This window comes from Pseudorca crassidens, chromosome 4, assembly GCF_039906515.1.
Source record: "Pseudorca crassidens isolate mPseCra1 chromosome 4, mPseCra1.hap1, whole genome shotgun sequence".
Classification (NCBI taxonomy): domain Eukaryota; kingdom Metazoa; phylum Chordata; class Mammalia; order Artiodactyla; family Delphinidae; genus Pseudorca; species Pseudorca crassidens.
In genome coordinates this window covers 115,034,859-115,060,417 of record NC_090299.1, presented here as the reverse complement: position 1 = coordinate 115,060,417, position 25,559 = coordinate 115,034,859, and the positions used below count along the sequence as shown (strand labels likewise).

Genomic DNA, 25,559 nt, shown 5'->3' with positions numbered 1-25,559 from the left:
TCGTTAGTATTCCAGAAGTTTCAATGAGTAATCGGCAGCATCTGACACTCTGAAAACTCCAAACGTGGCATTTCCATTGTGATATTATGCCACTAGGCAATGCCTCTATTCTGTCAGAAGTGTTCATTTATTCCACTTTTGCACATATGCCAGGGTCCCTCAGTAGCAGCTAGCCACCAAAAGCGCTGTCCGTGGCCTGGCGCTGGGCAGAGGTGCCCAACACCGAGAGGGACGAAGCAGAGCCCTCGTCAGAGCTGCCAGCTCCGCACCAGAGAGCCCCAGCGACTCCCCACCAACCCCGCCCCTCGGGGGAGCGAGCCGCGGCCAATGCGCCGGCGCACATCCCGCCTCCTCGCTCGGCCCCGCCTCGCCGCCTCGCCGACGCGCTGCTGAGGACCCCGCCCGGTGCGGCCTGCGCCGAGCACTGTCAGCTCGAGCAGCGCGGGGGCGGCGGCGGCGGAAGCATGGAGGGTGAGAGCACGTCGGCGGTGCTCTCTGGCTTTGTGCTGGGCGCGCTCGTCTTCCAGCACCTCAACACCGACTCGGACACGGTGAGCCGAGGATCGGGGCGGGCTCTGGCGTCACCTCAGAAAAGGACCCGCGCGCGCGCGCGCGCGCGCGCGCGGGCGCCGTCCCGGCCGCCGCTGCCCGGGTCCCGCACGCGGGCTCCCGACGCCGCCGCCGCGCCGGCTCTGTGCAGTCGGGGCTGCCTTCTCCCGCTCCCGGGCGGCCCCGGAGGTGCCTCCGGTGGTGAGCCTTTTCCAGAGTTAGCCATCCCTCTCGCAACCAGTGTTTATTTCCGCGCCCTGCTCGGAGTGTCTCGCACACCTTCATTTCTCTTTTTCAGTAGTCCCCCTTTTCTGGTTCATTTTGGTTGTGAAGAAATAGAAGGTTCACATAGCGCTCTCCCGCTACCGCTCGCTGGGAAGGTTGCCGTTTAACTTTCTCCTAACTACCGACAGCGGTTTTCGCAAAGAACTCAATTTTCCCCTTCAGAGCAGCTACTGTGCACGTTTGTTGAAATGGAAGACTTGTAAAGGAATGAGAAATGATGCATCCAGTGGCTATTTTGGGGGGAATCTTAGTAGATGAAGAAGATTAATTTCGTATATTGGATAGCTGACTTTTGTTTGCATTGGTATCAAATTTATTAGCTTGTAAGGCCTGAGCTAGTTCCTTGTCGGATACTTTCGGTTGTAATTTAAACATTTAAGTTTATCCTGAAATATTAGATATTTAAATGCTTATTTCACACTTTCGCCTAGGTTCAAAACCTCTAGGTGAAGTAGTTTTTTTTTAAAAAAATACAGTACCTATTTTTAAAAACTTTCATTTTTATGAAATTAAAAAACACTCTAAAACTTTGAGTCTGAGAAGTAGTGTCCTAGAGTAAGTGTGTAGTAACTTGCTAATACGGTTTAGAGAATATCATACTGAATAAAACCTAGTGATTTCTGCTAAATTTTGTGCCCTTCACTTTATAATAAAGGCTTGCCTTATCCAAAACAGTTTTTTGGCGTAGTCCTAATAAGGCTGGAATTGCTATCTTTCATGTATGCAATTTTAAATACGCTTGTAGACTAACACGTAGCAAAGAGCAAATATATGATGATTTAAAATGTGTGTGGCTGTAGAAATTACTGTGGAATACCTTAGTGTAAACATAACCAGAGTGGGACTGTAAGTCCTCTGTAGCTTAAAGGATTAGCACTTGCAAAGTACCGTAGTGTTAGAGAGGACTCTGTTCCTTAGATCTTTTTCCTAAAGTCCTTAAAAGGTGGTTTGATGGAGAGCTGTACTTGCATTGTCTCTTTTCCAGGGGTTTGTATAGAACGCTAGAGAGTAGAGTTCTGTATTGTTCCCCTTTGATTCCAGCAAAGACTCACATTGTGGAAACATTACTTTTGTGTTTTTCTTTTAATGAAAAAAAAAACATTTCTTAAAGCATTTTTAACTAAAGAAGTTATAAAGACTGTAAAAAATTCATTGTCAAGCTCATTGGGTTTCTAAATGTGCCAAGAGAAATAAGTGAATTCTCTGAAACTCAAAGAGATCACTGCTATGGTGGCAAAATGCCTGCATTTTAAAAAGAACCGGGGCTCACAGCTCCTCTTTTATACAGCAGACTGTAATATTGAATTACAGGTCTTTGATATTGTGCACATGCTTAATCTAAAAGCCCATCCTGTGTCATTTCATAGATCAGAAGCCTCCACTGACTCCCAGAAGCATGTGCCATTAATCCAGACTCCTTGGCCAGTCATTCAGGATGGTCCATTATTGGTGCTGTTCATAGCAACCTAAGATTTCGTTACAGATGGGAGGCTTCTATTCTCAGGCTAACTGCTCTACTCCTTGTTCCTTGAACATTGTGTTCTCATTTCTGCCTTTAAGCCTTTTATACTTCCAAGAGTGCTAAAGTCACAGTGGTATTTACAATCTCTTCTACTCGTGTTTTTTAACCTGGTTATGTTGCCCAGGTAAACTGGAATGCACCTAGTCTTTCTTTTGTGTGTGCTCCAGCTGGTAACACACGCTTGTACGTGTTGTAAAATTCTTGGGAAATACTGGTTAGTTAAGTGACTGAACTTGGAAATTCTATCCGTGTATTCCATATACTGCTTATTTTTATCCTTATAGGAAGGTTTTCTCCTTGGGGAAGTGAAAGGTGAAGCGAAGAACAACATAACTGATTCTCAAATGGATGATTTTGAAGTTATTTATACAATTGGTGAGTCACTTATTTCTGTGTCTTCTATTTTGATAGTTTATGCTGAAAGGGGTCAGTATAAGTTACTTTTTAAATTATTAAGAAATAGATATCAGGACTTCCCTGGGTCCAGCGTTAAGACTCTGCGCTTCCACTGCAGGGGGTGCGGGTTCCATCCCTGGTCAGGGAACTAAGGATCCCACGTGCCGCGTGGTGCGGCCAAAAACTAAAACAAACAAAGAAACAAAAACACCAGAAATAGGTATGAATTTTTAAAATCAAATTTTTAATTTTATTTATTTATTTATTTTTGGCTGCATTGGGTCTTCGTGGCTGCGTGTGGGCTTTCTCTAGTTGCAGCCAGCAGGGGCTACTCTTCGTTGGTGTGCATGGCCCTCTCATTGCGGTGGCTTCTCTTGTTGTGGAGCACGGGCTCTAGGCGCGCCGGCTTCAGTAGCTGTGGCACGTGGGCTTAGTTGCTCTGCGGCACGTGGAATCTTCCTGGACCAGGGCTCGAACCCATGTCCCCTGCATTGGCAGACGGATTCTTAACCATTGCGCCACAGGGAAGTCCCAGAAATCAAATTTTAAAGGAATATATTGCACTCATTTCTCAGTTAAAGTTATGGCTATGCCCTAGTCTAAAGCAAGAAACAATATGAGACATAGGAAGCAGATTAAGATTACTGGGGGGAAAGAAGGATGAAATAGCTCCTGTGTATATGTGAGTGGCAGAAAGGTGATCCAGCAAAAGAAAGAACCAATAATAAGCAAGGCCAAGAAAAAAGATAAAACAGGTTCAACAGAAATGTAAAATGCTGCAGAAAAGTTGGAAGATGAGAACTGAAAAAACTCAGTGATTAAATAATTGGAAACCTTACATAATTTCAGAAGTGTAATGGGGAAAAAGCCAGACTGCAGAGGGTTTGAGAAGTGGGTGGTGAAGCAACTGCAGCTGGTGGCAGCTGTTCTTTCAGAGAAAAAGGGAAACGGAGCTTTAAAATACATAGGGAGTTTTCTGATTCTCTAACATATGCATTTTTTTTCTAAGCATATATATATATATATTTTAAAACAAAATTGGTGGTATACTTTATAAAAAATTTGGTGTCATGATCAATTTCTTATAGTAAATAATCCTCTAAATATTATTTCTTATAACTGCATTCTATTCTCTATGGTCTTACTCTTATGACTGTATGTGATTTTAGTTGTCCTTTAAATAAATAAATTATAATCAGAGTTTCCAGTTTTTCATTATCATAAATTATACTACAGGGAACATTTTGGTACATAAATATTCTACACCTATTATAGGTATATTTCTGGAAATGGTGTTACAGTGTCAAAGGGTGTGAACATTTTTAAGGTTCTTGATCTGTATTAGCAAATTGCTTTCCAGAAAGATTATATCAGTTTATACTCATACTGTACTTTTTGTTTGCTACTTTAAAAAGGTAAAAATTGAAGTATATATGTAAATTTAGTACATATGTATAAAGTAAACATATAAATTTAAACTCACCCATTAAAGTCACCTCTGTGGCAATGACTTGGTTTCATGAGTATTTTTTCACTCATTAATACTACACATAATACACACATATAAATGTATGTGTATTTTTATATTCTAAGTGGGATCATACTATATACATGTATAAATATCTCCAAGATATCGTTAGTGCAGAGTAGTATGAATGTGTATAGTTTGTCATTCTTTCTGATGTCTTCGTATTCCCGTTGTATGAATGTACCACAACGTACTTAACCAGCTATGGATGACTTTTTATTTTTTTATTAATACAAAACAATGTAACAATGCACATTTTATGGTGCATATATCTTTGTGCCTTTGAGTATATCTGAAAGCAAAATTCCTAGAGGTAGGCCATTACCTTTTGGAAGAGTCATGTCATCTTAGACTCCTCTACAATATGTGAAAGTACCAGGGTCCCCCTACCCTTATCACCATTGGGTATTATCAAATCTTTTAATCTTTGCCAACTTGATAAGTGAAGAAAAAAAAATTTTAATTTGCATTTCTTTTTTTTTGAAGTATAGTTGATTTACAGTATTACATTAGTTTCAAGTATACAGCATAGTGATTCAATATCTTTATAGATTATACTTCATTTAAAGTTATAAAATATTGACTATATTCCCTGTGCTGTACAATATATCCTTGTAGCTTATTTCCTTTATGTATAGTAGTTTGTACCTTTTAATCCCCTGCCCCATCTTGCCCCTCCCCCTTTCTAATTTGCATTTTTAAATTACAAATGAGGTTATGTGTTTGACTTTTGGGGAGACCTTTTTATTTGAAAAGAACACACCTGTTCCATGCTTTGACTATATTTCTGCTAGGCTGTTTTGCTTTTTCTTATTGATTTGTAATGCTATATCATAACTTAAGGAAATTGGCCTTTTGTCATGTGTTACACATGTTTATATTGTTTATAATTTTCTTTTCTTAATGTTTTTCTTTCTGTTCACACGAGCGTAAAAAGCAAGCCCTTAGGAAGTCTTTTTTCCCCAGTTGTAATTGGTGTGCTGCCCAAAGTATCTGACATATTTTAGGAGTTTAAATAAGCAACCATTTATCGAGCAACTCCACTGTGCTAGGAGCAGTGCTAAGCTTCAAGGTATCTGGCAAGTGCTGTAGTTGCACTCAAGTATTTGCTTAAATTATTTTAAAATGTTGGATTACTTTAAAACAGGTGGCAAGATCTACAAATTACTACATTGCTTTGGTTAATGAGATTTTCATCATTTTATTATACTGTGCCTTATCTACACCAGATTATGTTTGGCCGGTTATCAGTTACAGACTGTTTCTGTTCAGAGAGATTTATCTGAGGGTAACATATGTTTGCTGGAAGGAAAATATCTGAAGAGGATGATAACTTTTCCATTTTTTTTAATAGGCTGAATTACTTTTATAGTAGTATATATATATATATATATAGTAGTATAATACCAATAACTTTATATACATATCAAGTTATTGAAATGGTGACTTCATGTAGTTTTCTCCTTAAAGATAGCCTTTGCATGTACAAAGATGCAAAGATGTCTGCATTCTTCAGATGTTTACTTGAAAAGATTCTTCAACAGCAGTTTGATATTGGGTTTCCTCACCTAGATGAAGATTCACAGATTCTCCATAATCAAACTGATGTCTTTGATTTAGGTGACAAATGAAATTGCTAGTACTCTGGGTAGGATCTCCCCAAGAAAGAGAACATCATAGTCACAGGAATTATCTGAAATAGGTGATTACTGCTAGAGTGATCCTGTAAATGGTATCTGACAAAATTTGATTGTTGACACAGGGACACATAAAGATGGGCTGCCTAGAAGAATATGTATTGTCTTGATGACTTTCTGTGTGAATGTCTCACTCCTTTCACTGTTCCCTACTGAATCTTTTTTTTTTGCAATACGCGGGCCTCTCACTGTTGTGGCCTCTCCCGTTGCAGAGCACAGGCTCCGGACGTGCAGGCTCAGCGGCCATGGCTCATGGGCCCAGCCGCTCCGCGGCATGTGGGATCTTCCCGGACCGGGGCACGAACCTGCATCCCCTGCATTGGCAGGCGGACTTTCAACCACTGCGCCACCAGGGAAGCCCATAAATGATTTTTTTTTTTGGCGGTACGCGGGCCTCTCACTGCTGTGGCCTCTCCCGTTGCAGACCACAGGCTCCAGACGTGCAGGCCCAGCGGCCGTGGCTCACGGGCCCAGCTGCTCCGCGGCATGTGGGATCCTCCGGGACTGGGGCACGAAGCCGTGTCCCCTGCATCGGCAGGCGGACTCTCAACCACTGCGCCACCAGGGAAGCCGTCCCTACTGAATCTTGAGGGATCTGAAAGTTTGGGATGATAGAGGAAACATTATATTCATCTTGATACTTTCATGATTTGTAATGATGTCTTGTGATAGAATTTAATCTGTTTGCACAGCACCTGCAGCAACCAGAAGTTAGATGTATTTAGATGTATTATTTCTATTGACAGGAGAATAAAACTCACCTCTTCAGAGATGTTGGACTTTTTTTCTTTAGTCTACAATTAACATTGACATATCCTTTATGAAAGAACCAGTTGGAATAACAAAAGAATTCCTTTAGCAGCTGTTTTTTATCAGTTGGGTAAAATTACAGCATCACAATTTCAGAACTCAATGACTATAGCAAGTGTGACTTAATCTTTTGTGTGGCCATTACTAAACCTATTTAGAAGGAGTATAGCATTCTATCAGTAGTTATGAGTGAGGTTCAGGGTTTGAATTTTGCCTCCACCAACTTAATCTCTCTGCCTGTTACCTCATCTTTAAAGTGGAAGGAGTGATAACATCTGTCTCATAGGTTTGTTGTGAGGAATAAACGAGATAATGGTAAAGTACATCCTGGCATGAAGTGCTCAATATATGTTATTCAGATGATACTTAATGTAATCATAACTAAAAATTCTTTTTTTCCAGACATTCAGAAGTACGTTTCATGTTATCAGCTTTTTAGGTGAGTAGTAAGAGCAAGTAAATGATCCATTGTGAAAATTATTCTCTGCAAGTGAATTTTTGAAACTAACAAAGTATCTTAGTTATACCTGGTGGTACAGATTAAAATGTAAAGACTCTTTTTAAGTACCTGAAATTCACCTGTTCATTTCAACCCTAATAGTTCTTTCTCTGTATTTATCTGCTTCCTTTAGCTGGTCTTCACTGCCTCTCCCAGGTACCAGTTTACCTTGAGGATTGCTTTTCCTTCTCCCACCCAGTCACTTCATCGCATATTATAAACTCAGCAACACGTTCTCATACATTAACAGCAGCCCTTTTTTCTTTTTATTCCAGTTTATTTTATCATCTGTTTCTTCACTTATATTTTTTAATGTTATCTTTTGTCTATTAACTGGTTAGGTTCTTTATCTAACCCGCTTCCTATTACTTTTCCAGGGTGTAAACTTGTACTCATAGTCCTACAGATAGTAGTAGTACTCTTAGCCCTGATAGGCTATGATATTGTTAAAAACTTTTAATTGAGGTATTTACATAGAAAAGTATATAAATCAATGATGTTTCATAAAGCAAACAACTGTAACCATAAACAACACAGTGTAGTTTTGGTGAAATAGCTTTATGATTTATATAAACCATACATGAAAAATCAGCATTACTGTCTTACAGTCACACTGTATGTACCATTTCTAAGGTTGTGTAAGAGTTGCCATGGAACATAGTGTTAAGGTGAGAAACACCATTGGTAGGTGTGACAGAAGGCTTAGTGTGGTCTTAAACTGCTGTACCAGAAAGGGGCACAGCTCCTATATTGCCTAATAGACAATGCGTATAAAAAATATCTTTTGAATGAGGGACTCTTGGTGGAGACTCATAAATAGTACTTTCTTGAGGGACTCTGGGCCAGCAATGGATTAAGGAGGGAAAGTAAAAAAAAAAAAAGGTGATTCAATACCTTCTGGCAACTACCTTAAATAATTAGACCAACTTAATATGAGTCTTAGAGCCGAGGAAGCCATCTGATCCAGTGATGAGAAACCCATACCTAGGCCTTTTATTTATTTATTTATTTATTGGCTGCGTTGGGTCTTCGTTGCTGCACATGGGCTTTCTCTAGTTGCGGTGAGTGGGGGCTACTCTTCATTGTAGTGCGTGAGCTTCTCACTGCAGCAGCTTCTCTTGTTGCAGAGCACGGGCTCTAGGCACACGGGCTTCAGTAGTTGTGGCACATGGGCTCAGTAGTTGTGGTGAGCGGCCTCTAGGGCGCACAGGCTCAGTAGTTGTGGCACGCAGGCTTCAGCAGTTGTGGCTCGCGGGCTCTAGAACGCAGGCTCAGTAGTGTGGCGCACGGGCTTAGTTGCTCCACGGCATGTGGGATCTTCCCGGACCAGGGATCGAACCTGTGTCCCCTGCACTGGCAGGTGGATTCTTAACTACTGCACTGCTGAGGGAAGTCCCTCAGCCTTTTAGCTTTACAAAATTAGGGGATGGGGGGAAGAACTGGTTAGTGGTAGGGTAAAATTAGTAGAATCCGGATTTCTTGAGCTCTAATCCAACAGCATACTATGCTGTTTCTTTCTTGTTTTAAATCAGGGGTCCCCAACCCCTGGGCCCTGGACTGGTACCGGTGTGCGGTGGGTGAGTGAACAGAGCTTCATCTGCCGCTCCCCATCGCTCGCATTACCACCTGAACCATCACCCCCCACCCCCATCCATGGAAAAACCATCTTCCACGAAACCCGTCCCTGGTGCCAAAAAGGTTGGGGGCAACTCTTTTAAATGATGTAGATGGAACATGTTAAAAACAAAGTCTTCTGATACCATACTTCATGGAATCCGAGCTGGATAAGCTTTAATAACCAGGTTTATGTTTCTGATACAGAGGGTGGCAGAGTACAGCCCCATGGCCTGTTTTTATATGGACCTCTATGAATAGTTAATATATTTTTTAAGAGTTAAAAAAAAAAAAAGAACAATGGAGGAATATGTAACAGAGACTGTCCAGCAAAGCCTAAGCTATTTACTATCTGGCCCTTTATAGAAAAAGTTTGTCAATCCTGCTCTGATACATTGGTTGCAAAGTTTGCCACTGAAATACACTGTTTCCCTTATCTCAGAAATCTAGGGGGAATTTGGAAAACAGCCCATTGAAGCCTAAAACTTAAAGTCACTTTAAAAAAATTGCGCAGTTTAACATGAATTCTACTGTACAGTATATCTATTTCTACAAAAAAAAAAAACTGCCCCCCTTCCCAGAAGCTTCACATAAAAATCAGTGCTTGCACAGAAGACGTACACTTTTATCCTGTTGTTTTATATACCCTGGTGTATTGCATTATCTCCCAGTTTGAGGAGCTCAGGAGTGGACCATCCTAGAGAAACACAGGAATAAACTCTTGTATTTAGATTTTTCATGTTGGAATAAATAGGTAAGATGGAAGGATCTGTTCGATGAGCTGAATTATCCCCCTTTGGTAGGTGGAACACTTTGTAAGTTAAAAAGAAAAAATATATTGCCTATTAGGATATGTTTTTTCCAGTTTTATGTAACTAAATTTTTTCAGTGTGTAGATTAGAATTACCAGTAAAAACCTATTATAATGAATAGTATTTGTCAGAGATTTTGCATAATAGATATTACATCATAGAAAAGAATATTGTTGATCTTGATGAATGTTAAAAAAGAGAATATTATTTGTAATCCCTGGAGGGGAAAGAAAGCTGAAAGTAAATGCTTTAGAATCTTTTAGAATTATTTTTCAATTCTCCCTAAATCTTTGACATTCCAACTACAGAACAGAAGTCACTAAACTAAACCAATACCTATCCTCCACCCCCCCAGCCCCCCAAAACAAAAAAAACCCAACTCCTAAAGCACTTCTCTTAATTTAAGAATAGCTTTTGGAGGGCTTCCCTGGTGGCGCAGTGGTTGAGAATCCGCCTGCCAATGCAGGGGACACGGGTTCGAGCCCTGGTCCGGGAAGATCCCACATGCCACGGAGCAGCTAAGCCCATGAGCCACAACTACTGAGCCTGCGCTCTAGAGCCCACGAACCACAAGTACTGAGCCCACATGCCACAGCTACTGAAGCCCACGCGCCTAGAGCCCATGCTCCACAACAAGAGAAGCCACCACAATGAGAAGCCTGCGCACTGCAACGAAGAGTAGCCCCCACTCGCCGCAACTAGAGAAAGACCGCGTGCAGCAATGAAGACTCAATGCAGCCAGAAACAATAAATAAAATCATAGAATAAATTTATAAAAGAAAAGGATAGCTTTTGGAATTAGCAATGAATAAATTGTCTTTATGGTATTGTGCTGCTTCATTACTCACATTACATTCTTTTGTATGTATCATTATTGTAAAAAAAGTTTTAATGAATAAATTGTGAACTAGCTATGTGAACTTAACAAATACCTGTATTTAATGGAGAGTTTGTTTTGTTTTACGTTAAAAAAAAAAGTGTTACACAAACTTATCCTTTAAAGTTCCTCCACTCCTTTTCCTTTTTCATTGCTTATGGACCGCATATTTCTAGCACTTTAAGTCTGTTAATTTGAGAACTTTCTCTCCTATTTAATTTAGAACTTCATCTAACAGGCAATAAGTATATGGATTTTGGTTGGGTAGTTAGGCTAGGAGTAACTACAATTAAAAGTGCTAATAAAATCATTCATATTTTTAGCTTATTTGAAATGCCTTTAATTTTGGCTTTTACAGCTTTTATAATTCTTCTGGTGAAGTAAATGAGCGAGCGCTGAAGAAAATATTATCAAGTGTCAAAAAGGTATTCCCTGATTTACCTTTCTTTTTTTCGTATTATATGTATTATTTTCAGCTCGTAAAAACATGTAATACTTTGACAGAACTTTAAAGCAGCATTTGTCTTCACAATGTCCTATGTAAAGCAGGTGAGGAAAGGCTTGTTCTTTCCAGAAACTCAAAGGGGTTTCCCTGAAAGCAAAGCTAGTCATTAAAAATCTTCATCTTGTTCTCATCCTCTTGACTACTCTGATTTACATTGATCTCACGTACTCTAGGACTTAATCCATTGCTGTTCTTTTACTTAGCTACAAGTTACTATTTTTCCTAGTGCAGGGATGATTTCCTATACAGCACCTAATCTGGATCCTCTGTAGCCCACTTGGTGTTCAGTTAAAACTTGCTGAATGATCAAAATAGTTTTTTTTTTCCAAATACATTTTTTCTTGGTACTTTTTTCCTCTTAAAACTTTTTGAGGGACTTCCCTGGTGGCGCAGTGGTTAAGAATCTGCCTGCCAATGCAGGGGACACGGGTTCGAGCCCTGGCCTGGGAAGATCCCACATGCCGCAGGGCAACTAAGCCCATGCGCCACAACTACTGAGCCTGCGCTGTAGAGCCCGTGAGCCACAACTACTGAGCCCGTGTGCTGCAACTACTAAAGCCCACGTGCCTAGAGCCCGTGCTCTGCAACAAGAGAAGCCACTGCAATGAGAAGCCCGCGCACCCTAACGAAGAGTAGCCCCCGCTTGCCGCAACTAGAGAAAGCCCACGCGCAGCAACAAAAACCCAGTGCAGCCAAAGATAAATAAAAAATACTAACAACACATTTGTTTAGCGTGTTATAGTTTACAAAACCCTTTAATATGATCTTAATCTTGGAACCAGCTCTGTGGGGTAGGTGATAACATTCCCATATAAATTTCAATTAAAAGCTATTGGGTTCAGTTTACTTACTTAGCAAACCAAGTATCCATACAGGAAGTTAACTAGTTTTCATTGGTGTTTTCTTCATTTAAATTTTGACTAAGGGTTAAAAATGTTAAGACAGTAAATGCCATTAAGAGAAACTAGAGGAAGTTAAGAATTTATTTTCTTTAATCTGTATTGAATAAAATTGTAGCCTGGTAAGTAAATGGAAAGTAATTTAACTGCAAGTCAGTTTGCATGCTTTATAAAAGGTAAAGTGTATTCTTAAGTGTACGTTTTGTTTAATATAGGCCCCAAATCTTGGTAAATATTAAGAAAGCCATTTTTTTTAATTTTTAAAAAAATTTTATTATTTATTTATTTTTGGCTGTTTGGGTCTTCATCGCTGCGCGGGGGCTTTCTCTAGTTGATGCGAGCAGAGGCTACCCTTCATTGCAGTGCGCAGGCTTCTCATTGCGGTGGCTTCTCTTGTTGAGGAGCGTGGGCTCTAGGTGCGTAGGCTTCAGTGTTTGTGGCACGTGGGCTCAGTAGTTGTGGCTCCCGGGCTCTAGAGCACAGGCTCAGTAGTTGTGGCGCACGGGCTTAGCTGCTCCGCGGCATGTGGGATCTTCCCGGACCAGGGCTCGAACCCGTCCCCTGCATTTGCACTGGCAGGCAGATTGCCAACCACTGCACCACCAGGGAAGTCCCAAGAAAGCCATTTTTTAAAAAGTTTATTTATTTTATTATTATTATTTTTTTTGCGGTACGCGGGCCTCTCACTGTTGTGGCCTCTCCCATTGCGGAGCACAGGCTCTGGACGTGCAGGCTCAGCAGCCATGGCTCACGGGCCCAGCCGCTCCGCGGCATGTGGGATCTTCCCGGACCAGGGCACAAACCCGTGTCCCCTGCTTTGCAGGCGGACTCTCAACCACTGCGCCACTAGGGAAGCCCAAGAAAGTCACTTTTAAGGTTTCCAGTTTTACTGCTTGATTATGACAGTAAGATACATAATAACTGTAACCATTAAGGTATTCGCCTGATGTTTTTCTATATTTTCTTTCAGGATGTGGTTGGTTGGTATAAATTCCGACGTCATTCAGACCAGATCATGACATTCAGAGAGAGACTGCTTCACAAAAACTTACAGCAGCATCTTTCAAGCCAGGAACTTGTTTTTCTGTTATTAACACCGAGTATAATAACAGAAAGCTGCTCTACTCATCGGCTGGAGCATGCCTTATACAAACCTCAGAAAGGGTAAATGTTGGCCAGTCACTGGCTGTTTTCAGCTAACAGAAAAATGTACTCAATATTTTTATTGTACTTTTTATGGCTTACCAACTATTTTCGTATCTTGTTGCATTAGATTGTCACAATAACCCTTTTTAGCCTTTCTTACCATCGGTTCTTTATATGGGAGAATGAAGGTCAGATAAGGAAATTAGAAGCCCAGTATGGAATGATGACTTGTGTTTCTGGCACTGAGGATTTGCTCTTATTTACCATAAGGTGGAAAAAATATGCATGCTTTAGGTATTGGCTGCTAAGGAATATAATGTAGAACTGAAGCCTGCATACCTGAGCAGCTTTTCTCTAACCTCTGCCAGGAAGCAGGGTGGTTCTTGAGGATCCACCAAAATGAGTTAATAGGACTCCCCACAGGTTATATAGACAACATTTTCATGGAGTATGAGAATGAAGTTAAAAGAGTACCAAGGGGGCTTCCCTGGTGGCACAGTGGTTGAGAGTCTGCCTGCCGATGCAGGGGACACGGGTTCGTGCCCCGGTCCAGGAAGATACCACATGCCGTGGAGCGGCTGGGCCACAACAGTGAGAGGCCCACGTACAGCAAAAAAAAAAAAAAAAAAAAAGAGTACCAAGGAAGAGTAGTTTTATCATTCACGAAAGACAGGATGAATGGCAACAATACTGCCTTTATTTTTACATGTGGTGATCAGTTAAAATAACCATTAAAGTATTTTTTCACAGTTATCTTACACTATGCACATTTCACAGTTTTTAAAAGCTATTTGCCTCAAGTCAGTAAATTCTGTCATGGATAAGTAGTAAGGAATGGGGTTTTGTTTTTTAATCTTGTAGGGGAAAGGTAGTCTATATACTAATAAGTAGATGCTAATCTTTCACTTTATTTTAAATTTATTTTTAAAAATTTTATTTCTTCAGGCTTTTTCATAGGATACCTTTAGTGGTGGCCAATTTGGGCATGTCTGAACAACTGGGTTATAAAACTGTATCTGATTCCTGTATGTCCACTGGTTTTAGTCGAGCAGTAAAAACACACAGGTGAGATTTCTCAACTGCTTCCCCACTAAACTTAACTCCTATTCATTTTTTGAAGTTAATTTTTTTTATTACACAAGAATAAAAATGAAAGGAAAACTGACTAATGACATTACTCAAGTAAACCAGACTTTTAATTTCTCAGTATTTCCTTCTAGCACCTGTCCATTTATAAAATACAAAAGAGAGGGGCATTGTTGTATAGCCTACATATTTTAACATATTTATTCTAAAAATAAGGAGCTAGCCTCAAAATAGTAATTTTCTAAGGCAGCAGTTCAGATTAAAGGCAAGAAATTAGATTGGATATGAAATAAAGACAAAAAATGAGGCTTTAGCCAAGACTTACTCACACTGTAGACTGCTGAGCTATAACTTTTTTGTGGGCAATAAGGGAATAATTAATGTCAGAAATAACAACACTGGTACTACAGGATACTTACTAAGTGTAAACTTTATGAGAATAATGGACTAGATTTCATTTATTTTTGTGTTCCCACAGTGCTTAACAGTGTCTTATAGAAATTGAATACCACATTTCATTGATACTAAGACACAGTTTTACATTTATCTCAAATTGAGATTTTTACAAAACATGCCTTAGAATTGTTTTTCTTTTTTCTTCGTGGTATATAAAATAATGTTGCCTCTTTCAATCAATGATGACTTAAACTCAGTAAAATAATTGACTGATCCTATTGCCAAGAAAGAACCACCCCCCCTTCAGTCTTTATCTGTTTTCATTGAACCTCTTTTCTGAGTCCTGGAAATAGTACTTAGGAGGCTAAAAAGTTTGCTGAGGTGAAGATAGATAACTAGGTTTTCTGGTTGGTTTTACTTATTCTGTAAATAAGTAGGTTGACAAAATCATGGTCCCTACAAAGCCAGTAAAAAGAATCATCTATTGTTCCTCAACTACAAATAAATTTTTCATTTTATCATTAAATGAGTTCTGTACATTTGCCTGAGGAAATGATAATATTTTACAGCTCTAAATTTTTTAAAGAAGATGGATCTTTAAAGGAGGTACATAAGATAAATGAACTGTATGCTTCTTTACAAGAAGAATTAAAGGTAAGTTAAAAAAACATTTAAAGATCACCTATAGAGTTCATATCACATTGCTCACTGAATATATGTTTATGGATAACCTGACAGTTGATTAGACATAAATTTTTTATTAGTTTAGCTTCAGTAACAAAGGCCTCCATCTTGGTGGGCTACGAAAACAAAAGTTTTGTCTCACTCACATTATATCTTGGCGGCAGCTCTGCTCCTGTTCTAAATGTCATGTTCATTCTAGGATCCAGCCCATCTGTGGGACATGCTCTTCTCATGACAAAAGGAAAAGAGCAGGAAAGCTGGTGTAAATTCACAACAGCTCTTAGAATTTCTGCTCAGAGCTGGCCTGTCACTTCCACTCACATTTCATTGGCCAGAGGATGTCATGGCAATAGGCAGGGAGATATAACCCTTTTACAGGATAAAAAAGGGAGCAAATATTTGGGAACAAAAAAGTCTACAACAGTACTAAGTTTTACCTCATTGTGTCCATTCAGGTCCCTTGAGGGGAGGGAGCAGGAGTGGCAGGGAGACTTGCAATGTAAGTTTGACACCTGAGGAAGGAGACAGGGAAAGGAGAATGATTGGGTAGGAAGAGCTTTAGACTGCAAGGCCTGAAAAATTTCAGCCAGGCTGATGGAGAGTCTTTGAGCAAAGGCATCCTACAGGAATAGAACTATACTGATATCCTCACTGTGCTCAGTCGGTGGCTAAGAGCAACCTAGGGGAAGCATGACCTAAGCACAAGCACAGTAGTGGACCCAAAACGATGGCACCTGGAACTGTCAGTCAACTCTGCTTCCTGCAAATGGAGATCTGAGTAGTATATTCCATGGCCACCATACTCACCAATAGAGCACACTAAGAGAAATGGGGTTAATGCATTTTACACACTGATAATATTGCACATTGTTTTTTAATATAATACAGGAATTTTAGAAAATAGGAAAACATCCAGAATCCTACCATTGTAACTTAACTCTTTGCACTTTCCAGTTTTCTCCAGTTTCCCCCTAATGTATACATGCTTTTACATTGTTGACAGTGATGGGGACATAGAAATTTGTGTCATGATTTTTATTTGATGTACAATTAAACACCTTCCACATTTTAGTTCTTTTTAATAGCAGTATATTTCTTAGAGCAGTATGTTAGAACTCTAATGTGAAAAGTACCAACTTGGGGACTTTCCTGGTGGCACAGTGGTTAAGAATCTGACTGCCAGTGGAGGGGACATGGGTTCGAGTCCTGGTCCAGGAAGATCCCACATGCCGCAGAGCAGATAAGCCTGTGAACCACAACTACTGAGCCTGCGCTCTAGAGCCCGCGAGCCAAAACTAGTTCGCCTGCGTGTCACAACTACTGAAGCCTGCGCACCTAGAGCCCGTGCTCTGCAACAAAGAGTAGCCCCTGCTCGCTGCAACTAGAGAAAGCCTGCACGCAGTAATGAAGACCCAACGCAGCCAAAAATAAATAAATTAACTTAAAAAAAAAAGTACCAACTTGGGCTAAATTAGGGAATGTAGAGGTATGTGAGAGGAACTGTGGGCAGAAGGCCACTGAGCTCTAGGAAGGAACTGGAACCAGGAGCTTGAATGCCATCAGAACTTTAACTCCTGGGAGTTCCCTGGTGGTGGTTAGGATTTGACGCTTTCACTGCCATGGCCAGGGTTCAATCCCTGGTCAGGGAACTGAGATCCCACAAGCCGCACTGAGTGGCCAAAAAACAAACAAACAAAAAAACTAACTCTCTCCCTTTGTGTCTGCCTGTTTGTTTCCTTCATAGTATTTACAGATCTTGCTGTTTATTCACCCACTGGCTGACCAAAGAGCTAACCTATAGCTTCTGCATTTAATCTCTTCTATTCAAGAGATTAGGATTTGCCAATTGGCTATTGTAATTATCTCTGCTTGGGTCAGCTAGGGTGAAAGTTGGTGAAAGGGTTACTGGTGAACTCTTACGGCAGGATGAACAAGTTCATGAGAAATAGGCTGGGCAGATGTTCCATGAAGTATCCACTAAAACTGGCTCTAACAACCCATTACACTATAATTGGAAATTAGTTACTTCTGATTTGACACTATTCTAAGAAACATCATGTTATATAAATTTTTGTTACTGATCCAAGATATATTCCCAAAATGAAATCACTGAGTCAAAGGGTATTAGTACTTAAAAACTGATGACACATAAGGCCATTCTGCTTTTCAAAAGTAGTTTTACAGGAATTAAAATCTTCAGTAGTTTTCTTTTGTAATAGTGAAAGTCACTTTGTTATTGGCAGTTTCTTAAATGTTTGCAATAAGTATGCATCTCAAAATAGTACAGTATTTTTTGTTTTGAAGCAGTTAAATATTTTTGTTTTTTATTTCTGTGTATTATCTAGGAAATAACTTGAATGATAAAACTTTGTGTAAATAGGAAGTTAATACATCTGGAAAGCATTTTGTAACCTATGAAGCACCATACAAATGCTTGTTGGTGAGTTCCTCCAGAAAATAGCAAAATAAAATAAAATTTTTATAAAGGAAAATATTTGATGTTATACACCATGAAGGATTTTATATTATTTGTGAACGTAGATTGTAGTATTACAATTTGGAACTTTATCTATGCTGTTAAATTACTTTATTTTCCAGAGTACATGCAGTAAAGTAGAACACAGTGAGAGAGCAGTAGAGAAACTACTAAAGGATATAAACAGATTAAAACGAGAAATTAAAAAAAGAAAGCAAGCACAGATTCAAGCAACACGTAAGTAAAAAGTTCACATATCACTACTTTCTGTGCTTTGAAGAAAAATTCTCACTGATTGGAATTATGGATGAGCTGCTTGCACTAACTGATCAATTTGTTCACTTTAGGATTAAAAATAACTTTCATTAATACTCTTAAATCCCACTGAACAGAGAACATGGTACTACTATAGATATACTACCTTGATTTTAAAAAATATAACAACTTTAATTTTCTCTGAGGATATTGTGGCATATAAATTTGGGATTATCATTTCTCTTAATTTAGATAATTCAATATGATTCTTTAAAGTCTCTGACTTTACTAACAAATAGATAACTATAAAACCTTTGTAGTATAAATACTGTATGTTGAAATATTTGTTTGTTTCTTTAGGAGAGAAGAATGTCCAGAAAGACCCTCAGGAGAACATTTTTCTTTGTCAAGCTTTACAGACCTTTTTTCCCGATTGTGAATTTCTTCATTCATGTGTTATCTCCTTGAAAAATAGACATATTTCTAAAAGTAGCTGTAATACCAACCACCATCTCAATGTGGTAGACAACCTGACCCTAATGGTGGAATATACTGACAGTCCTGAAGCTAGTCCAGCTGGTAGTGCGCTGCAAATGATTAAGCGTAAAGCTTCAGGTACAGATGGTGGATGGCAATTCAAGAAGTCACGGCTGTTAGAGATACAGAACCAACCATCTAAAACAGATACTGATAGTAGTAACCAAGAAAAGGCATCCACAGTGAGCAGCCCAGAAACAGATGAAGAGATTGAGAAAATGAACGGTTCTGGTGAATACCCACAGTCTCCTACCTTTTGATTCTTTTAGGCCGAAAGGAGATTTTTCATCAGAAGAAGGGTAAAGCCAAACATGCCTATTGTTTTTACTATGTTCAGCTCTTTGCAATAACACATAGGTAAGTTCTAGTTCATTTATTTTATAAAGTACTTTAAATTGAGTCAGTTCAGAATTTGAGTACAGAACAAAGCCTGGTAATGCAATGTTTGGGATCAGCAGTTGGTTAGTTAGGTGAAAAGGCCAGTTAAGTGGGACTCAAATGATACATAAATAAGGTGTCTATCAGAGATTTCACTTTAACATAAAGCAGAAGTGTACATTCGTCAAACTTTTGTTGCAGGGCCAGGAACTTTTTTACGAATGTGTTGGAGTTCCTATGTAAATCAAACCCATTACTTACCCTATATAATCCCCAATTTTAGTTTCTTTAAAGAAATTTGCAAAGCAACCTAAGTACAAAATGCTACTAGGTTTTTTCATTTTCCATTCCCAATCTTATTTGTCCTAACCACACCTAATTTGACAACTATTTTTTAAAAAGCTAGTTATCTTTATCAAGTCTTCTCAGAGCCTTTACTTGGTTTTCACTGCAACTGAAACTTTATTTTTAATGCTCATATTCATCACTACAAAAATACAACTGATAAGGTCTGGGAACAAAATAGATGACTCTTGGTAATGTAGAACTCAACAGGTTAAGAGTCATGGGCTTCCGTGTGATTTTTAAGGAGGATGTAAAGCCCCTGTTTAATCCAGTGAGTTGGTTAAGTGGAGGTTGGTTAAGAGAGCTTTTACTGTTTGTTTTTTCTATTTATCCTTTCCATAACAGAATTTCCCATAAAGCATACACATCACATGACGCCTTCATGCTTTACTCACTGGGTGAAATGCTGAACCCACATGTTGACCACTGCTCTTCCATCACTTATTTCCTAAATGATAGAGCAAATTCATAGCTAGTATCAAAAACTATCATCTTTTATCTATGTGTTAACATGCATTAGTTACCATGGGGTGTTTATGAAGCCCACATAATACCAGGGATGATTTGTGCAAATAATGAGTTGCTGTTGGGATTGCTTTACTAGTTACATAAGAAGCACAGGGCAGGAGAGGAAATGGGGTTCATTCTGAACCCTAATGTTAAAATAATTAAGTTTGATGTCCCAACTTTCAGGGTACTAAATGAAAAGGAGGAAAAGAATCCTTGTAGGACATTTTTTCTCAGTTATTCTCCATCTTTTGGCGATCAGTTTGTATCACTGGAGTAAGAGAAGATGATACAACAGATTGCCTATGGATCGGTTTATTTACAGGACACTACCAGTTCATGATAGACTAGTCCAGGAGTAAGTGTTAGGTCCTGTGACAGACAGCACCACTGTTCATCCCCACATAACATCTCTACAGAGGGAAGACCCATAGTCCTAGCCAGGCATAATTATTTACGTGTTAGAAAATCTTCCTTAGCAATTTCAAATCCACACCCTATCATGTGGGATTTGTACATTATATAAGCATTCCACTTTCCCGCACCCATATCCCTACAATACTATTTACAACACAGAATCTGGGCCTAAAGTAAAATCCCAATACACGTCATCCCTTCCATGTTTAACATCTCATTATCAGTGGTATGCTGTATGAGCTATTTGGGGGCCAGATATAAGTGAAAATCCCATAGTACCTTTTTTTAATTCATATGTATGTAAAATATAACAAGTATTAACATTTTAAATAATCTGATTTACTTAATGAACATTCTGATATGGAGAGGAAACTTCACACTTGAAACACTTTTTCCTCATATAATTTCAAATTATTAAGAATTAAAAACATAATACTTTATAGTTTGATAAGATTTAGCCTATCAGTTCTCTACTCAAAGGTTATTAAATCTTACAGTTTGAGCCAGTATTAATACCACACAACTATAAAATAAATTTATTGATGATAACTTTATAGAATTTATTCCCTGTATTTGATGTTACAAACTTTAGGGTCTTTGAGATATGCAGGATCCTTGTATGTAACTGGCATAAACCCTGTAAAGAGATAATGAAAGTTCTTCACAAAAGATAATGAGCAAAATTTTGGTTAGCATAATTCAGTTTTTCAGATGCTCTTACCCATTATTTGAGCTCTCTTAATTGCTTTTGTGATTTCTTTTTGTTTCTTCCCACAAAGACCTATAAAAGAAATTGCTTTCTTATTCGTAAAAAATGCCAGTAATCAAAATGCATAACAAACGTCTATGTCATGGAAGGATTGGAAAACCTGTAAACAGCCAGATAGTAACTATCTTAGGCTTTGTGGGCCATACAGTCTCTATCATCATTACTCAATTCTGCTGTTGTAGCTCAGACACTATGGAAACTAAGCTATCTACAAAAACAAGTGGCAGATCCGATTTGGCCTGTAGGCAACAGGCCCCTGGTTTAAATAATAGCCTGGGGATGATTATAGTATACTCCCAAACAGCAAAGCAATTTTTTTTAAGCCCAAGTTTTCTACATATTGTCAGCCTATAGTTAACTGAGTATAAGAAGACATGCAAAATAATTATCCTTTGGCCTAAGAAGAGGCTTTCTCAAACTAGCCATAGTAACTGGTGTCATAGTAATTTGTAGCACTATTTGAAAATCTGCCAGTTTCCTTAAATAACAGAAGTAGCTTTATATAAGTTCTTACCTACATTTAAGTTGCTATAATATATAGAAAACAAAATACCTGTTATGTGCCTTCCATAAATGCATCCAGTAAATGGAGAAATAAACTGGGATAAAAGCTGTTTTGAGTTATATTTGAAAAGGAAAAAAATTTACATTAATACACTTGTTATTCAATCTTGAATGGTAAATTAAAAAAAAACCTTATGCCACACCTTCAGGTTATGTAAAGGTTTATTAATACATTTCAGACAAACTTCAAAAATATGAATAAAAACACTGAATTATGTTCATTCTATTAATAGGTCATCTTTTTAAATAACTAAAGTAATCACTAAAGTTGACATCTCTTATCCAGTGTGTCAAAGTCTATACAACGGATTAATGAGCGTATTCTTTCAGTGCTAAAGCTGTTCTCTTGACTTTTCCACAGATAACTTTTCTCAAATACTGTTGCTTTTATAACAAGGTACAAAACACTTCATCTATCATGATAGGCTATCACATAATATCAGACTACAATGAGGTCTTCAAGATGCACAGGTACATCAGGCTGTTTGCTGTTATTTAGGTTTTATTAATTTAAATTCTTTAGCACTTTCTATGTACCAGGCATCATTCTAGGCACTATGCATAATCCTAATACGTTGCATTTTAAAATTCCTTGGCTTTTCTCCCACCAAGGCAGCTATCACTTTATACTACTGTCAGTATACTTAGCTCCAGCACCATTCTCTCCCCTAAATTTGCCACTTTTAATTTGCTGAGTGCTCGACAACAGATAAAATTACATTTGAAATAGCGATATTGGTGGTGAGGTACAGAGATCAACTTCACCAGAGGAGCTTTTCCCAAACTACTGAACTCCACCAACTGAGAATCACTGCCACAGCGAGCTACTGTAAAGACATTTTGGGCAAAGAAAAAAGAGGAATGCTAAGCTGAATTAACAGTAAATGAGGGACAGCCAAGGGGCTCTTATTTGAATAAAAGAGATGCCTTGTATCAATACGTAGAAGTATAACGAGATCTGAAATTATGAAGTCGCTAAAACAGTCACCCTACACAAAGCCTGTTATAAAAACTGACTTGCTTCTCTATTGTATTAATAAAGGAGCCAAAATCCCAAAATCAAGTATCATAGTGAAGTAAAACCAGATCTCACCTGTACATTCTTATAATCTACACGTTTTCCACACAAGATACATTTTTTCAGAGGCTCCTTATAAGGATTTTCCATTGGAACAGGCTAAAGGAAAAAAATATATGATAATATAGTTTGTATTAACTTTGAATCGAAAAAACTTAAAATTTTAGGTTACCACATTTAAATCTCTCCAAGGGATTAGTTGTACCTTTTTACTGTGAAAGAGAATACAACAGCTAGGCTTGTAAAAGAAAAATCGAGTATTTCAGAAAAAGATTCACTATTTTAAAGGTTTCAGTGTACTCAAACATATTTTGTGCAAGTGTCTTGTTTAAGTTTGGCTAAGGAGGAATTAAGTCATGGAGGAGGATTCTGGGATAAAATACAATCTTTGGAGAAAAAAGGGCTTATGGGAGGGGGAAAAAAATTCAAATCTTCGATAAATGATTCTCTCCTCAAATGCTTTGTCCAGACTGTAGGTGACTAAAAACTCTCAGATTTAAATCAAGAAAAACTTAAGCACAACAGATACCATATGCAATTCTTAAACTATAATCCCTAAATCCATCCCCATATTTCTTCAGATGTTTTATCACTATTTCTCTTGTAAAAAGACAATGCAGGACTTCCCTGGTGGCACAGTGGTTAAGAATCCGCCTGCCAATGCAGGGGACACGGATTCGAGCCCTGGTCCAGGAAAGAGCCCACATGCCGTGGAGCAACTACCCCGTGCGCCACAACTACTGAGCCTGCGAGCCACAACTACTGAGCCCGCGTGCCCGTGCTCCGCAACGAGAAGCCACCGCAATGAGAAGCCCGCACACCGCAACAAAGAGTAGACCCCGCTTGCAGCAACTACAGAAAGCCTGCGTGCAACAACAAAAAAAGCCAACGCAGCCAAAAATAATAAATAAGATAAAAAAAGACAAGGCTTAGCGTAATACTATCAGGTTCTTTGACTACAATTTTATGGCCCCAGACTGTTTTGTAAGTTTCTGTCAGCATTTTTCGTTTTTCTTTGTTCACTACTGCCTCTAATGCTTCTATCACAAAGGCCTCCCTCCTAAAATCAGTTTAGGTGTCTCCAGTATAGATTCTTAATGTAGAAATGGCTATGGAAGTCCCTGAACCGCTGTAGTTGTATGCAAATTTTCAAATAAATGGGACTGTGTGCCTTTTTCTGGGAGAGCCCATAGCTTTCATTAGTCTTAGTGGGTTTAATGACCTAAAGAGGAGCTCTAGTAATTTCCTTTACTCTCTTGACTATGGTGTGAATTAGATGACCGAGATGGACGCTCAGAGGGACTAGAGGGGTTCTTCTGTTTTTTTCCAACTCCTCAAATGTTCTTAATCCAATTTACATTCAGCTTACCTGTAATGACTGTGTTCCTTCTCTACACTGTGCAAAGTGCTTTATATGGTCTGATTAGTGTCAAATTATCTTTGCATGTAGCAAGAAAACCTATACTGCCCAAGCCCAATGATAGTACTTGAAACCCATAAAAATACATCTACAGTTTAGAAGAGACTGTACTTAATGTCCTGGTATAAAACTTTAATTTTGATCCCGCATTGATTAAAGCAGCCGCCACCCAACCAAAGTGATGAATAGGAGAAAGACAGAATTGAATTTGAAATGAGGAAGAGAGCCAAGGTATATGTAAACTTTGTACAATCCCTTTGTTAGGTTTTCTGCAATTACTGCATGCACCAAAACTACCTTTTTAAATTCCCAAAGCACATATCTAGGAAGCAAAATATGGTGTTACAGAAGCCATGCTTCTTGCTAGGAATCTAGGGATTCTCTTACTTCAAAATTCACTTAAGTAACTACTCAATAAATTATAATTTTCCAACACAGACTAATGATTATCATCTTAATTGTTTTTGTCCTTCAGCTGAACTCTATTCAAATAGCAAAGACATAAGAACTTGGTCGTATTTGCAAATGCTTTATTACAAGTAAGAAAAAAATTCTTACCAGGTCCTCATTGCTGGTTACCTGTTTATATTGTGAACAACTTCTCCACAGCACTGCAATTAAACAGAAACAGCAACGAACTAATTATTTTTGTTAGCTGAGCAGCTAAGGAAAGATTTTGCTTCTGTGGAGGCGAGATGAATTAAGGGACCTAACAGAAAAGAAAGGTTTTATGTTAATTATACTAACAAGGTTAAATGAAGGTTAAAAGTCTTCAGATTTGAGGCAGAGTTAGACTTAGGATAAATGTGCTTTCTGGGGCTTTGGGAAAAGGGCATATATATCTCCACCCATATAACCTCCCTGTTCCGGAAATTTATATTCCCTTCTCTCCATGGGAAGAGACAGATTTTAATGCAAACTGAAAGGCATTGTCATACCAAAGGAAAGTGAAAAGATTTTTACAGACAAGCACAAAGTAGATAAAAGTGCAGAAATGATAGATTCCAGGGCCCATGTCACAATTTCGCCCAGATCTGGGCCCTCAGACATCTGGAATTTGCTGCTAGGTGACTGAAAATGCTCCTTCCTTACCAAGTCTACCCGAAGATCTTGGGCAAGTCCCTGCCTGTTTTTAAGAATCACCCCATCACTCTCCTCGTACGTTTAAAAAAAAAAAGTACTGGGCTATATTTCACGCCCTCTTCGGCTTTAAAATACTAGTCACGGGCCACTACAGATTCCCATTTACCTTGGAGAAAACTGCCTAGACACCGGAGTCCTTTAGCTAACAGTGACGACTCCACCGACCTAATTAGGGCTAAGCCAAACGGCTGCAATGCTATAAACGAACCTAGGATATGGAGACTTTACCTGCATGAGCCCCAGAATCTGTGAGGCAGACAGCAGCCGTTACGAAGTGCTTTAACGCTCTCCTTCCTAGCCCACTGCAAAGGGCTACCATAGCTGCCATGGTTCGTTGCTCCTCCTCTTCCTTTCCTTTTTCCAAA

The 25,559-nt window shown here is 38.9% G+C and overlaps 2 protein-coding genes across 8 annotated transcripts; one reads left to right on the top strand and one right to left on the bottom strand.

The window, feature by feature from the left end:
• The first annotated feature begins 367 nt into the window (after nucleotides 1-367).
• Nucleotides 368-24,488, top strand: ABRAXAS1 (abraxas 1, BRCA1 A complex subunit). 3 transcript variants are annotated; one of them, XR_010943109.1, is made up of 10 exons: nucleotides 368-551; nucleotides 2,641-2,731; nucleotides 7,190-7,226; nucleotides 10,948-11,014; nucleotides 12,964-13,157; nucleotides 14,085-14,204; nucleotides 15,191-15,275; nucleotides 17,904-18,018; nucleotides 18,397-18,930; nucleotides 23,243-24,488. XR_010943109.1 is itself a non-coding variant. In XM_067736456.1 (9 exons), the coding sequence occupies exons 1-9, from the start codon at nucleotides 465-467 to the stop codon at nucleotides 18,831-18,833; spliced, it is 1,233 nt and encodes a 410-aa protein (XP_067592557.1). In that variant the 5' UTR covers nucleotides 368-464; the 3' UTR covers nucleotides 18,834-18,972. The 3 variants fall into 3 exon arrangements, 2 of the variants coding, with proteins under 2 accessions (XP_067592557.1, XP_067592558.1); XM_067736456.1 differs by lacking the exon at nucleotides 23,243-24,488 and having other exon boundaries at nucleotides 18,397-18,972; XM_067736457.1 differs by lacking the exons at nucleotides 368-551; nucleotides 7,190-7,226; nucleotides 23,243-24,488 and having other exon boundaries at nucleotides 18,397-18,972.
• MRPS18C (mitochondrial ribosomal protein S18C) lies at nucleotides 3,022-25,559 on the bottom strand. 5 transcript variants are annotated; one of them, XM_067736460.1, is made up of 6 exons: nucleotides 25,423-25,559; nucleotides 24,610-24,662; nucleotides 22,647-22,730; nucleotides 21,543-21,600; nucleotides 20,942-21,001; nucleotides 3,022-3,238 (listed from the first exon to the last, which is right to left on the bottom strand). In XM_067736460.1, the coding sequence occupies exons 1-6, from the start codon at nucleotides 25,520-25,522 to the stop codon at nucleotides 3,183-3,185; spliced, it is 411 nt and encodes a 136-aa protein (XP_067592561.1). In that variant the 5' UTR covers nucleotides 25,523-25,559; the 3' UTR covers nucleotides 3,022-3,182. The 5 variants fall into 5 exon arrangements, with proteins under 5 accessions (XP_067592561.1, XP_067592564.1, XP_067592559.1 ...); XM_067736458.1 differs by lacking the exon at nucleotides 3,022-3,238 and adding an exon at nucleotides 3,991-6,572; XM_067736459.1 differs by lacking the exon at nucleotides 3,022-3,238 and adding an exon at nucleotides 20,752-20,857.

Excerpts from the sequence above, each read along its gene's own strand:
- ABRAXAS1 (XM_067736456.1), top strand. The coding sequence starts at position 465 with ATGGAGGGTGAGAGCACGTCGGCGGTGCTCTCTGGCTTTGTGCTGGGC. Across the intron at positions 11,015-12,963 it reads TATTATCAAGTGTCAAAAAG|GATGTGGTTGGTTGGTATAA; the intron begins GTATTCCCTGAT and ends ATTTTCTTTCAG. Across the intron at positions 14,205-15,190 it reads CGAGCAGTAAAAACACACAG|CTCTAAATTTTTTAAAGAAG; the intron begins GTGAGATTTCTC and ends AATATTTTACAG.
- MRPS18C (XM_067736458.1), bottom strand. The coding sequence starts at position 25,522 with ATGGCAGCTATGGTAGCCCTTTGCAGTGGGCTAGGAAGGAGAGCGTTA. Across the intron at positions 21,002-21,542 it reads TTATGGAAGGCACATAACAG|GTCTTTGTGGGAAGAAACAA; the intron begins GTATTTTGTTTT and ends TTTCTTTTATAG. Across the intron at positions 6,573-20,941 it reads TAAGAGAGCTCAAATAATGG|ATCCCTCAAGATTCAGTAGG; the intron begins GTAAGAGCATCT and ends CCAAACTTTCAG.